We start from the raw sequence: 14,439 nt of genomic DNA, 5'->3' as shown, positions 1-14,439 counted from the left end.
TTTATGCCCGGCGCTGCCTGCCATACTACACTATTTCTTACAATCAATAAGTACATATTTTCTACTTCAAGGTAAAAAAAAAAACATCCAAACAACTTGTCTTCTCATTTCAGCCCACCTGCTTTGTAACGCTTTGTATACATATTTTTTTAGCAGGAAGTGGAGATAAATATTAGTGTGTCACATGTCAAGAAGCATTGAAACTATGTGTAGCTTGTAGACCTTTAAAATAATCTGATGGCAATAAATTCATTTAAATTCAAAGAAACGCTATGCCATTTGTGCCATTCATAGAGCTGGTTTCCTCAGTTTTCAGCAGTGATGCACGTAACTCTCATTGATATTATAAATGTTTTGATTTACCGACGGCAATATGATGCATATCACAGTCTTATTTACAAGTATTTGGTCACTAGTGAGTAGATCAGCAAGGAAATTGTTAAGTAAATAATTATTGGTATAAGGAAGCTAAGCCCTAATTGTTTTAATGAAAAAAAGTGTTAGGTAAGAATACAATAACGCCAAATTTCAAATATATTACATTTACGGGGTGCTTTAATTAGAACTGACCTACTTCATTGTGTGGTAGTTTTCTTCAAAATAATCAAAGTTAGTGCGCTCTAGTGCAAAACATTAAAAAAGAATGAAAATGTGATGGCCTCTTAAAATTTGTGACGTTGAATGCTGGAAAAATAATGCACGAGAAATAACAAAAGCCATGGAATGCTGTGTAACGAAAGTCGGCTCTACCCGCAAAACGTTCTTTAAATATTTTTAGTCATGCGAGATACCACACATGATTATGAAAGGTTTTTAAATCCCTTGGTACAAAACAGAGGTGTTTACAAGCGATCGGGTGTTGAAATGATAACCCGAAACATCATATTGTTCCGACTCATAGTATGCAGTCTCTCTTGTATAGAATGTCACGGGATGACATGGTTTTTATTATTCCTTATTTTTTTTCTTTACAGTTGTGTGCACGGAAAACGGGATGGGCTAGCAGCTGAGTGCCCTTCTAGAATCACTTGCCACAAAGCGCGTTCAGAGGGATAATTTGACAGAAAACTACATCATATTATATACACAATGAAGTAGGCCCCTGCAAATAAAGTCTACTCATTAGATAGATAGATAGATAGATAGATAGATAGATAGATAGATAGATAGATAGATAGATAGATAGATAGATAGATAGATAGATAAAGACTGCATGGTGTCCAATCCCGTAATTCAGGCTACATCGTCATCTCGTTGGCAGCTCGTACATTGATGTTAGGTGAAAGGGATTACCTAAACTGATTAAAGGAGAACATCAGGCGTACTTGGGGACATTGTTTTAACAGAATGTTCAATGGTATAATGTATACTTCAGTATAATGGCACTGCCCAACCGCGCGTTCTATACGAGGGCTACAAGGGCTTCGTTTCCTGCCGTCCAGCGTCGCTGGAAACGTCGGGCACCGATGGCTCGACCATGCTCCAGGCAGAGTTCGCTAGCCTTACGCCCCGGAGGGTTCTACTGTGCACCGTGGGCGAGTGCAAGGCAGGAACCACCGCCCGTCTCCCTCCCGACGGTCTCTGTGACCTGCTCTTCTACACGGCTCTACATCTACGCCCCCTGACCAATGGTTCGCAAGCCATCACCGCCCACAAAACTAACTGGCGTCCGTTTCGGCGAGAAGCGGCTGCAGCCAAGCGGACGCGATACGGGGTCTCATTCCCGCTACGGTAAGAAATGGCCTAAAATGGCATTGAACGATATCGCATTCAAACAGCACCGCGGTTGCCGGGAGTTTATGAGTAGCGCACTTACGTAGCGAAATGTATACGCGTTAATGCCAATATATAGGCATTAACGTCACACAACCGACTCGTGTCACAGGTAATTGCCAAAATATTCTAGACCTTGTCCTAATGAATTACCCTGAAGGCGTCTCATCCATTACGTATCTTATCGAAATCAGTGTCCACAAGGTTATTCATGTAGACTTGGAGGTAAAACCTCTCTTTACTCCAACAGTTAAAAAAAATCTATTTGTGTTTATGGAAAAGGAAATTATGGAGCAATTCAATTAACCGATACTTGAAGGAGCTTTATACCAAATTTGAAAGCACCTTTCCTTCTCATGCCGGAGACAAAAACTGGACATTTTAAAGACGAACTAAACAAGTTAGTAGACCAATACATTCCTCTAATTACAATCTCTACTAATTCAGCCAAACCCTGGTTCGATAAAGCACTGAAGCGATTAGAAAATAAAAAGAAACGGCGTTTCAGCGCAGCCAAGTCCCGTAGCACACCTGATGCATGAAATGCGTACAAAGACGCTGAAAGTGCGTAACTTGAAGCTATGCGTCATGCTAAACGCTCATTTTAGATGCGGAAGCATCTTATACTCGCGCCTTGTAGTGCGCCGTCCGCACCGCTTCTCGAACATTCGACAGCTGACGCGCGCGCATGCGCCGTCGCGCCGTCGCCCACTCTTCCACCATCTGTGCATCCCTTTCTCCTCTACACACCGCGCGCGCTTCACTCCTCCACCATCTGTGCACCCTTCCTCCTCTACACACCGCGTTCGACATCTACAATTCTCCCGATTCTCCAGTGGACGCGCATGTGGCGTCGCGCTTCGAGAACATTCAACAGCTGACAGTGCATGCGCCGTCGTGCTGTATATATACTCAAGGTCAGCGCTCGCTCGCTCAGTTGCCGCTCGTCGGTTGGTTTGTACGGCGCGTCGACGTCCAAGGTCGATGTGAAATGAATTCCAACGAATCCACAAACACAATGATCGACGTCCCTTCGACCAGCGCCGCCCTTTCGCATACGTGTGTACGTGTTCACTCATTTAACACCCCCCCCCCCCTACAACCACGTTAACCAATTTAGCCATTGACCCAAGTAAGTCGCAATTTAACACCCCATTTCACAACCACGTTAACCAATTTAGCCATCGACCCAAGTAAGTCGCACTTTAACACCCCGTTAACCAATTATATGGTCCGCATCCTCCTCAGTGTTCCCGCGAGGGAAGCTGCGGGCAATTTTTTTTCACTTTGCCTTATCGAACATGCTTAAGGACAACCCGAACAAATTATGGCGAAGTTATAAACCCTCATGACACGCGCTTTGTTACCTTATCAAAACAGTCAGGTGATGTCCTAAGAGACGCTGAATGCGCCCATGTCTTCAACACCGCCTCTGAATCAGTGTTTACTCATGAAACTGAAGTGTCATTCTCTGTTCCCCATGCCACTTTTGAATGTACCATGCCACCAATTAAATTTTTTTTCATCTGGTATTTCATCCTTAATAGACAATATAAAACACTCGTCGTCAGCTGGTGTGGATGATATTACATCAAACGTTCTCAAGAACAAGAAACATATTTGTGCCGCATATCTATGTTTATTGTTTATCAGTCACTTTCAACAGGCATGCTACCTCTTGACTGGAATCATGGAAAGGTCGTTCCAATTTACAAATCCGGTAATAAACAGTCCCCAATAAATTATCGCCCCATCTCATTAACCAGTGTGCCTTGTAAAATTCTCGAATATATCATCTATACACATATCATGGCCTTTTTCGACTCTAACCACTTTTTTTACCCATCACAGCAAGGCTTCAGGAAAGAATTTTAGTGCGAAACACAGCTAGCCATGTTTGTTCACGACCTGCGTGTAAATGCGGATTACAACTTACAGACTGACGCCATATTTTTAGATAGTTCAAAAGCCTTCAACAAAGTTCCTCATGATCATCTACTACTAGAACTTGATGCGTTACATCTAAATCCATATATTTTAGCATGGAATAAAGAATTCTTAAGTAATCGCTCACAATCCATCTTTGTTAATAATGATATATCAAGTGCTACCACCACCGTAACTTGGTGCTACCACCGTATATCTAGTGCTACCATCATAACGGTCCGTACTTGGTTTAACTGTTGTTGATAATTTACAATAATGATCTACCATTGCATGTATCATCTAATATCCGTATGTTCGCATACAAATGCGTAATTTATCGTACCATTACTAACGTTTCCGAAAAGGCATCTCTTCAAAATGACCTGCGAAGTGTGCAAGAGTGGTGTAACCTATGTATAATGGAACTAAAGCCTAATAAATGCAAGACTGTCTCTTTCCTCCGCCGTTCAAATACACTTATTTTTTCTTACCGAATTGCTTGCGCTAACTTTGAACTAGTTCCTTCCTACAAATACTTAGGAGTAACCCTTTGCAGTGCTTTGACCTGGGCTACTCACATTACGAACATTATTTCATCTTCCAATAAAAGACCCGGGTTGGTAAAACGCCATCTGCGTTATATGCCCCTCAAGATGTAAAACTACTAGCCTATCAGTCTCTCATCAGGTCAAAATTTGAATATGCACACCTCACTTGGAACCCTCATCAACGATATCTGATCAATCAACTTGAGTCACTTCAAAATCAAGCTACAAGGTTTATTTATTATAAGTACTCATATGACATTAGCATATCGGCACTGAAAACAGAATCCAGTTTATCATCACTCGCATCTCGTCACCGCACTGCTAGCATTTGCCTTTTTCACAAGTTTTGTTACAGCTCCCTCGGTAAGCCACCGTACATTCTCCCCCCGACACGCATCTCCAGTCACACCGGTTAACCGCAACGGATTCCTCGCCCATGTGCCCGCACCGACACTTTTTCATCTTCATTCTTTTTTCGTGCAGCAACCGACTGGAAAGGCCTTTCCAATGACATCACATTCATTACCTGTCCTTCAACATTTTTGACCACTTTAACAGATAAATTTTCAATGTTGCGAAACATAGGTTTTGTTTTTCTTGTATGTATTCACCCCTTATGTAATACCTCTTCAATGAGGTCTTTAAGGAATAAAAATTAAATAAATTAAATGAAAAAAATGTATTTAGGGCTATTTCACTATTTCGAACTCCCAGATATCGCATTTTCTCAATGGGCAAGCTTGTCATTTTGTTACGTTTTTTTATACAATGGTAGTTTCACGGAAGTCAATTTATTTCACGCAGTTATCTTGTTTACATCTGTACCTCTCGCTTGCAGAAATATCGAACAGATGACGAGATACTTGGCATCCAAGAAGTCTCGCAGGCAAATTCAGTCCCTCTTCAAAGCACACATAGAACACTTTGGGGTGCTCAACTTCACGGTCGATTCTGAAGATTACGCACATGACAAAAAGATAGTAAAGCGACTGTTTCAAGTGAGTAGCAACACTTGTGATCTCTAATGATGCTTGAAAAATTCAGTTTTATTAGCTGCCGGATCCCAATGACATGACGAAAATGAAAGCTTCTTCAAAGCACTCGGCAGAAAGCACTCCCACTACATTTCGCTATATAGTTTATTTATTGTCTGCTAACAATGATATTTGTCATTGTCGGCAGCGTGACATTTTACTAAGGATAGGTACAAAAAGGATGAGCCCTAAGCACTTAGTTGTTGAGGCAGCTGAATTGTAATGTGAGCCCATTTCATGTGTATGCGCATGGTCTATTTCACTTTCTGAAGAATTGCTTTGCTATGTTGATAAATTTCTTGATACTAGTGGTTGAGTAATAATTAGCTTCGAATGAAAGTTTTCGTGTTTTTTGTCTCTTTGCTTTTTCTAAGTTGGTCTAGGCACATTTCGCGAAAAAAAAGCTTTCAGTTTAAGTATAAGTGCTTTCGATTTGTCCTCTTTGTATAAGTCGTTAGTATATGCCCTTAATAAAGTTTTGAACTACCTACGGTGACGAAGTATTACCAATTATTCCCCCTTACCAAAAAATATGCGTGTCGGATATAGTTCTATTCGCTCAATATTAAAAAAAATATTAAAATGTTGATTATATTTATTAAATTAGTTTATGTTCAAGAAAACCAATAATATTGATATCCCAATCAAGCACACGCAAACTCAGCGAATACAATTTAGACAGCAACTGAAGCTGATTTACTTTTTTTTCAGATGCGCTGAACAATTAATTTTTCATATTGTTCTGATATTGTACGTAACAACACAAGCTATCATTTCAAGGCATAGCGTGGTGACGGACACCACGTTATCTTTATTCCCCAATGTTATTCGACATGCACCATAATCAAATTGCCCTGGTGGACTGCATTTCACCTACATTGAAATTGGGCATCCCCGATCATAGTCGAGCCCACACATTATTTCGTGTTAACGTATTTCACAGGCATGCTACAATGTTATAAAAGTTGAATCATTTTGTGACGCCCAACATTGTCATTTGTTTAGTCTTCTCTACAGTTGCAACCATGGAAACCTTCAATAAGTATACTACGTGGTTCAACAGAGCGGTATTTGCCAATCCATGTTACAGCTATGGTTCATTGTTTCTTTTTCTATGTGCCAGTGCCCATGGGCTATTGATCACCAATTAGACGGAGACCTGTTGCCTAAAACACTGGAAGAAATAAAAATATTTCTCTCTATGCGCACTTTTGCATCAACTAAACTGTACTCAGAGTTTAATAAATGACCCTCACCTCTCTTTCTTTCCCCACATTGCTTGAGATGCTTTTTAAGGAAATTATGAATGACAAAAAAAAACAAGATAATTAGCCCTCGGCTATAGAGTAAAGATGCTACAATCTTAAGGGAAATTATTAACCTGTAGGTAGTCCGTAAGGTATTCAGAACAAATTATGAGAAATATATTACATTTGTCAAGCCTTCTTTGACATTTAAACCTTCGTAAGACTTCATTCTTGCCTATTCGCTACAGCTCCTGAGTAAACTCCAGCGGCAATGGCCACCACGTGTCAAAGCGACTAGCGATGGACGACAGAGGGCTCTTGGATTGCGTTTCCGCAGTTATGCAGATGACAGTGAGCTCGCCCGGCACACTGAAGTCATGAAGGATTTATGTAGGTAAGTTCGTCAAAATTGAGTTTACGAAACAGTTCCGTTCATTTAGCAATACCACAACATGATTCTGCGAGCGAACTGCGTGAACACAAAATTAAGGCGTAGGAACAGACGGCAAAAGCGCTGGCGAACAACTGTGTACCTTTTCTACTACACCATAAATCTGGAACATCAAGCAATCAAAAGTATAATGAAGTAATATTTTATATATGAAGCCAGGTGATTTCTTAGAATAACGTTGTTTAATTACGTACATCAGTGTGCGCGACTGTCGGCATATGTGTATAAAGATGATTAGCTATGCTAATTTAATGTAATACAACTATGTATTGCAGGAGTATTGATATTACCATCTTCGTGGCCCTCACACACACTCACACTGCAACAATCTGGTCCTCCTGGCCGTACAAAGGAGAACGCATCAATGCTGCTACACTGGTAAGAAACTTATGTTGCTGATGTGCTGGGAGTTATCCTTAAATGGAGGTCAAAGTGCAAGCTATTTCTCTCACTCAGATTTTCTGACCATCTGTGATATATTCTTGTAATGACCAAGTGTATAACCACGAAAATGAAGAGCCAGCCCGTTGTGTGACTGTAAACAAAGCATAGGCGTGGAAGTTTGATTACTCAAGTTGAAGCGTTTTAAGTAGAACACTCGTGGCATTCGAAACACCATCGTTGTGTATTCCCACACGTTGTACACAAGCATTAAAAACTAAAGTTCCGGGCTCAGTAAGTTGAGATATTGAACTGATAGCCTAACAAAATACATTGCTAGGCTAGTTGCTCCTTATTATTCAAAGTTTTATAGGGCGAAATTGATTGGGACAAAAAAGGAACACAGAGGCTCAGAACAGGCGCTAATTGGTGTGCCCGGCTGCATTTAGGCGTCTTATTCCGACTCTGCACGTGCAGAAAAAAAAAAGCCAGACGTATTACCTTATGTCGCAGACTTAAAAAATAAAGAAAAAAACACGTCCGTAGGGTGCATTGTACCTTTACTTCTTTTTTCCGCACCGCTTAAACTAGCTCTCATATGCTCATTTATTTCGGGACCAACTTAAAAGCAGTGTACTCAAAAAAGCATAAAAAACACGCTCGGCCTTACGTTACATGTGCCGTAGACATCGTGCACAAAACGCCACTCACTTGTGGCCAGGTTTATATCAGACACATTAGTCGTTGCGTCAGTGATGCAGCATGGAAGCAGGAGTGATCTGTTAAAACCAATATTACTTTTCACATACTCATAGATTGTCAGACCTGTGAGCCAGTGCTGACTAACACTTGAGTTTTAGGCCGAAGTAGGAATGTACCGGCGAGACTACTGTCAGTGATAGTTCTGCGCTGCACAGTGAAGAAAAACCGATCTCAATATTGATTATGGTGTGCCTATGTCGATTTTGTGCTGTCCAATTTCAAAGATTCAAATGATAGCTGCGCCAAATGTATGGCTCGAGGCACGTTTTTTTTTTTCGTTTCTCGCATTTCTTCAGAAATCCACGGCACAGAATCTACAAGCGGCGGACATTGGAGAAAACATCACTGTCCTAACTACGTATACGCTAAGTTCAGGAATGTATATCTACGACAAAAATACAACTGAAGAGGATTACGTATTGGCGGCCAATTGTGGTCGGAAAGTTTCGTTTGCGGAGGTGAGACATTTGTCCTCAGTTCTGGAAGGTATTATTTTTTTTTAAACATCATAACAACTATCATACATATGACAAGCCATACAGAATGAGTGCCGTCATTGCTGCACCAGGGGCATGACGAGGTATTAAGTACGACGCGTCGCACGTGCATTTCGGCACTGGTTAGCGAGTTTTTATCAGGTGTGATGAAATCTGGTCGAGAAAAGGGCAGGATGTCGTCCTCGTCAAGAATTCCTCAAAGAATTCCCATTTGTTAATTCCGTTAATCCCGTTTGGCTTTCAGGCAGTCACGGTTAGGTGCTTTTTCTTTTTAGCGTCAAATAAAGACCACACTCATCTTACGCTCATTATGGCGTGTTCCCCGTCGCAGCGTACTGTGGTTCACACACATTGAAAGAAATATACGCAAACGCACTCAGTACTACGGCGTGCCGGGAGAGCAAATAAGGTATACTGCCAAATGCTGTTTCTGGAGTCCCAATATTGTCAATAAAAGCCGAGACGCTGGCGTAGCGCAACGTTTAGGGCAGACTATCAAACCAGTTGCGGCAGTAACAATGAAATCCACGCGCTTCCCTACCATGCGGACCGCACGTCCCGCCGTAGCAGACGATGCGGTTCAACATGACGCTACCAAGGCGTCTGCGCCTGCGCGAGCTGCTGCCGGCACGCAACTGTAGCTGCGTGCTCCAAGATCACATACTGTACATGAGCGCCTTATGATAGGTAAGCCTTCAAACGCCGCAGTTTTGAGCAATTGACATGCTCTGCTTCTGCCAAATAACAGTGGGCCTTCAGTGCGCTTTCTCGCGTTTTTTTACGACTATGTAGAAATATTTTTCAGTGCAAAGCACTTCTTTGTGAACTTCGGCGATTTTGAGCGCATCTATCAAGATCTATCTATCTATCTATCCGCTTACATTATGGTGCTCTCGTTTGGGTGCCCCCATGGTAATTTTGGCGCGAACCAAAATTAGCATGAAAAAGTATGATGATATGAGGAATATTGACGCAAGGTAGGCTGGCAACTATAGTAGCCAGAATCTGAAGAGGACAACGAAGTAGATCTGTGTGCGCGTGCTCTGGTGTTCGCGTTTCTGGCCCTTGGGTTGCGAAAGTAAACGCCCTATTTTGTACCTGCGTGCCTGTGTCTTTGTGACATTTTCTGGTGGAGGTGCTGGGTACTATAGTTGCCAGCCTACCTTGCGTCAATATTCCTCATATCATCATACGAACTGGTCACAACATGAATAATGTCCCAATCCCGTCGCGTACGTCATCAAACACTTCCCGCCAGACAGTGGCACATATTCACAGGCGAGAATGTGCCACTGATATGCACGTATATACCACAGGTGATTGACAGTATATATCTACCCAGGAACGACGAGAACACACATGGGCAATTTCAATGGGTGAGCGTTAAGATATACCTGACATCGGTAGCGTCGACGCAACGAATGCAAAGAATAAATGTCAGTGTCCCAGCTGGAATCGAACTCAAGCATTCTGCGTGGTGATGAAGCAGTCTACCACAGGGCTACGCCACGTTTCGGAACTACATTTCAAATAGACGCTATTCTTCGTGAAACGTCAATAGTGATTGCAGTCCCCCTATCCAATTTTATAAACATTACATATGTATTTCTTTGATACAGCCGTCACATCCGGTTAATGTCAATTATGGTTACGTACCATGCGCTGAAGTTTATTTATGTAGCAGCCCCGCCACGGTGGTCTAGTGGCTAAGGTACTCGGCTGCTGACCCGCAGGTCGTGGGATCAAATCCCGGCTGTGGCGGCTGCATTTCCGATGGAGGCGGAAATGTTGTAGGCCCGTGTATTCAGATTTGGGTGCACGTTAAAGAACCCCAGGTGGTCAAAATTTCCGGAGCCCTCCACTACGGCGTCTCTCATAATCAAATAGTGGTTTTGGGATGTTAAACCCCACAAATCAATCAATGATTTATGTAGCAGTCTGCAGGGCCAGCATCCTCACGAGCATCAGCGCTTTATATCAGCTTCTGCTGTTTCAAATGTATAGCGCATGTTCAAGTTGGCATCGTTGCGCGAGTGCAAACAACTGGGTATATAAACATCTGCAACTCTTCAAACTATCTCTGTGCGTGCGACATTTGTACATATATTTAGCGTCATTTCATGACGTGTCACTCCATAAAAAAATTACGGCGTGCCCACCTTCCATCCGCATGCTTCGCATAACGTCGATTCCCGAGATACGTTGGATCTGCCGCATTTTTTTCTTTCTCTCTTTTATCTTTAGAAGCAGTTTCAAGCAATGACGCGTGTCCGTGATAGAGTGCCTACCTTCCACTCAAAAGGCGCAGTTCTTATCCCGGCTGCAACATTTATTTTTATTATTTGCGTCGATCGTCGTTTTGGCTAGCGAGCAACGCCAGTTTTTTGGTCACAACCATTGCTATAGGCGCTGACGTCAGAATTTCCACGACAATAGCTGATAAAGCTATCTTATTTGTAATGAAGCATATGCCTTTTCGCAGGTAGAGCCGAGGCCTGTGTGCCTCACTTTGTTTAGCGGGGCCTTTGTTACACTTGTCAGTTTCGTTTTGTTATACTGAAGAACAAATCTACCGCTAGATCTAAAGAAAATAAACTTATTCGTGTTCATTTACAGCACTGCAAGCAAGATTACGTACGTGAACTCACCGCTCCAGGGAAAATCCGCATTGCTTCTTACAAAAACTACTCTGTATCATTCGAAGACAGCGAGATCATGAAACAAAAGGTAAGTTCGGGCGATTGACATCGATTATTCCTTGTATGAAGGCAGTAAAAACTCAAAAGCAGCCCATTTTTCTACTAAAGAGCCGATTAGATCGAGCTTTACAGGTTTAAGTTTGAAGTCATTTCAATAGTTAGGAGAGCAGAATTTAATATTTCAATAAAGCATGGGGCAATAATACAACCACCTGTACATCGCCTGTTGCACAAACATGGTGAACAACCGTCGGCTGTTTATACCGAATAATAATAAAGAGAAAAAAAACAGAAAACAATAGTGCGCATATTTGAAAGCATATACCCCATACAACACACCGAAAATTGCGTCCTGGCAACTGCTAATTAGATTGAAATGCATTTTGAAACTTTTTCAGCGTCAAGAATTCATCTATTAGAACTCGCCCACCTTTTTACTTTACTTAGGTTGCATTTTCATAGTAATCATGTCGCTACTATATAAAACAGCTGCATAACCCATAAATAGCTGCATGTCAAACAGAAGCCAGGAGGCGTTTAATAATTATCAGGAGTCAGTAACCGCGGCAAATCAAGGAAGGGGGGGGGGGGGGGCGTTGCAGGCGCTGAAAAAAATATTGGCAAATTGACGACAATGACGCTGTGGATGCGCTTTGAATACGCCAAAGGAGATGAGACTGGACCCAGTGCATTTGTAGGCGTCTTCTAAGCTCATCCAACGCGTCGTCCAGCAGGAAGAACTAAATGAAGTGCGTTAACAATAATGTACATAAACTGGGATACAAACTATATTTATTTACTACTTAAGGAACTTCTTTACAGTTCATGTAAGACGCGACAAGGATATAGATGTGGAGGTTCCTGCATTTTCCGGGAGTCGCTAAATAGCTCACGCGTGCCCTATGCGGCTTCCGGGCCTCAGGTTGCGGGCCAATGCAGAGGAATCATCGCTTTCAATCTTGCAATAAGTGTAATACACAAGGATGCTTCTAATTGAGAAGCACTGCACACACTACCACTATAGTAACAATCACTTCAGTTTGGGTAGCTCATCGATATGATCACAAGTTATAGAGATATAGACGAAGATTAAAAAACGAGCAAATCATTCCTGCAGATTGTTTTTGTGATAGAGCGTGTACGACCATCAGAGAACGTTAGTCCCAATTATTAAAAGCTCAGTTAGCATTAGGTTTAACGTGCAATGTGTATTAACATTGCATTTTTCAGGTTCCAATATGACTTTACAAGTAAACAAAAAAAGCATTTGCGTAACGCCTGTAGCTTTGTGTGTAACGTGGGCACGTGTGTAACGGCAGCGTCAACTGACAGCCGTGATTACTCCCTATAAAAAATGATGACCCTTATGGCTTCTTTACCTATTGTACCGTTCCCCTCGCTTTGAAACCTCCAAAGTGTTACTGTGTTTAGTTAACCTAAGAAGCAAGGCGAATCGTTACAGCATCATCTGTGTAAAGACATCGGCAAGACGCTGACATCCGTGGTTAAGACCGCAAAAAATGACGATGACTTGTGGCTTTAATTTTTATTCTCCCGTTGCTCTTTATTTCAAGACACTCAATTGTTGTTTGTGGTTTTAATTAACCCACACACGCAGTCAACGCATTTTGTCATATTCATCGTGCAAAATGTAAAAAGAGGATAAGTTTTGATGTTTCAAAGCATTTTTGGAATCTTGAAGTAAAAAAATTGGAGAAATAATAATAATTCCTATCACTACCATTTTCACATATTGAAAACGCAGACAAATGCAATAGTTTCTTCTTATAAAAATTTGTGCAGCTATTGTCCACAATTCTTTTCTTCTATGCATACCTATACACTCCATAAGGCCCGCTTTCCGTGCAGGCTGCTGACTTCTTCGAAATATACCGTCACGAGAAGCAAGGATGGGCTCTCTTTGATGTCGATTTCGACGACTTCAATAACACTTGTGGAGAAGGCGCTTTTCATCGCATTTCGGAATTCAAGTCCTTCCTGGCTCAGGTGGAGCCTATTGTCCAAGTATAACCACGTGGTTATTCTGAATGTACACACCTCAGCATTCGCAAAAAAATTGACTGTCTGCTTACTTTTACGTTAGAATTAAACAGCCAGTAATAACTAAAATTCTCGCGTTGGGCGACTTCGATGACAATAAATGTTTTACATTGTTTCTGACGTGCCTTGATCGAAGTTTCATAACTTCTCTGTCACTGAAAGTTCCAAACCGAGATAAAAGATGGCCTCGTTTTGTGCGAGCCATGTGCCATCTGTTTTGATATTACCATTAAAAGTTCATGATGAATAAATACCTAAATTCACTGCCAGCTTCTGTAAGTTCTAGAAATCAAGTGAGCCATAACTTGTCAAATTTCAATAAAATGGAAGTGAATCGAGTTTTTTTTATTGAATCCCTTTATTGTCCTTTCTTATTTAAAATTTTAATTCGAACTTTTTGCGTCTGAGAATGACACAAGCCTGGCTACGATATAACATTAAGAAAACATGGCGTTTTTTAAATGCCAATGCATACAAAAAAGGAGCAACAAAAGAAAAATTGCCCGCAGCTTCCCTCGGGGGAACACTGAAGAGGATGCGGACCATATAATTGGTTAACGGGGTGTTAAAGTGCGACTTACTTGGGTCGATGGCTAAATTGGTTAACGTGGTTGTGAAATGGGGTGTTAAATTGCGACTTACTTGGGTCGATGGCTAAATTGGTTAAGGTGGTTGTAGGAGGGGGTGTTAAATGAGTGAACACGTACACACGTATGCGAAAGGGCGGCGCTGGTCGAAGGGACGTCGATCATTGTGTTTGTGGATTCGTTGGAATTCATTTCACCGCGACCTTGGACGTCGACGCGCCGTGCAAACCAACCGACGAGCGGCAACTGAGCGAGCGAGCGGCGACCTTGAGTATATATACAGCACGACGGCGCATGCACTGTCAGCTGTTGAATGTTCTCGAAGCGCGACGCCACATGCGCGTCCACTGGAGAATCAGGAGAATTGTAGATGTCGAACGCGGTGTGTAGAGGAGGAAGGGTGCACAGATGGTGGAGGAGTGAAGCGCGCGCGGTGTGTAGAGGAGGAAGGGATGCACAGATGGTGGAAGAGT

The 14,439-nt window shown here is 42.0% G+C and overlaps 1 protein-coding gene across 1 annotated transcript; it reads left to right on the top strand.

The window, feature by feature from the left end:
- Positions 1–1,465: 1,465 nt before the first annotated feature.
- Positions 1,466–13,539, top strand: LOC142813839 (uncharacterized). Its single transcript, XM_075891796.1, has 7 exons — positions 1,466–1,731; positions 5,086–5,245; positions 6,777–6,922; positions 7,255–7,357; positions 8,419–8,580; positions 11,236–11,346; positions 13,188–13,539. Exons 1-7 carry the CDS (start codon positions 1,478–1,480, stop codon positions 13,347–13,349), a joined length of 1,098 nt encoding a protein of 365 aa, XP_075747911.1. The 5' UTR covers positions 1,466–1,477; the 3' UTR covers positions 13,350–13,539.
- Positions 13,540–14,439: the final 900 nt, after the last annotated feature.

This window comes from Rhipicephalus microplus, chromosome 4 (genome assembly GCF_043290135.1).
Source record: "Rhipicephalus microplus isolate Deutch F79 chromosome 4, USDA_Rmic, whole genome shotgun sequence".
Lineage (NCBI taxonomy): Eukaryota > Metazoa > Arthropoda > Arachnida > Ixodida > Ixodidae > Rhipicephalus > Rhipicephalus microplus.
Note: the sequence above shows the minus strand (reverse complement) of the source record. Positions and strands in the feature narration are given on the sequence as shown.

Coding starts and splice junctions, on each gene's coding strand:
- LOC142813839 (XM_075891796.1), top strand. CDS start 1,478: ATGCTCCAGGCAGAGTTCGCTAGCCTTACGCCCCGGAGGGTTCTACTG. Junction 8,581..11,235: donor GGAAAGTTTCGTTTGCGGAG/GTGAGACATTTG, acceptor GTTCATTTACAG/CACTGCAAGCAAGATTACGT. Junction 11,347..13,187: donor GCGAGATCATGAAACAAAAG/GTAAGTTCGGGC, acceptor CTTTCCGTGCAG/GCTGCTGACTTCTTCGAAAT.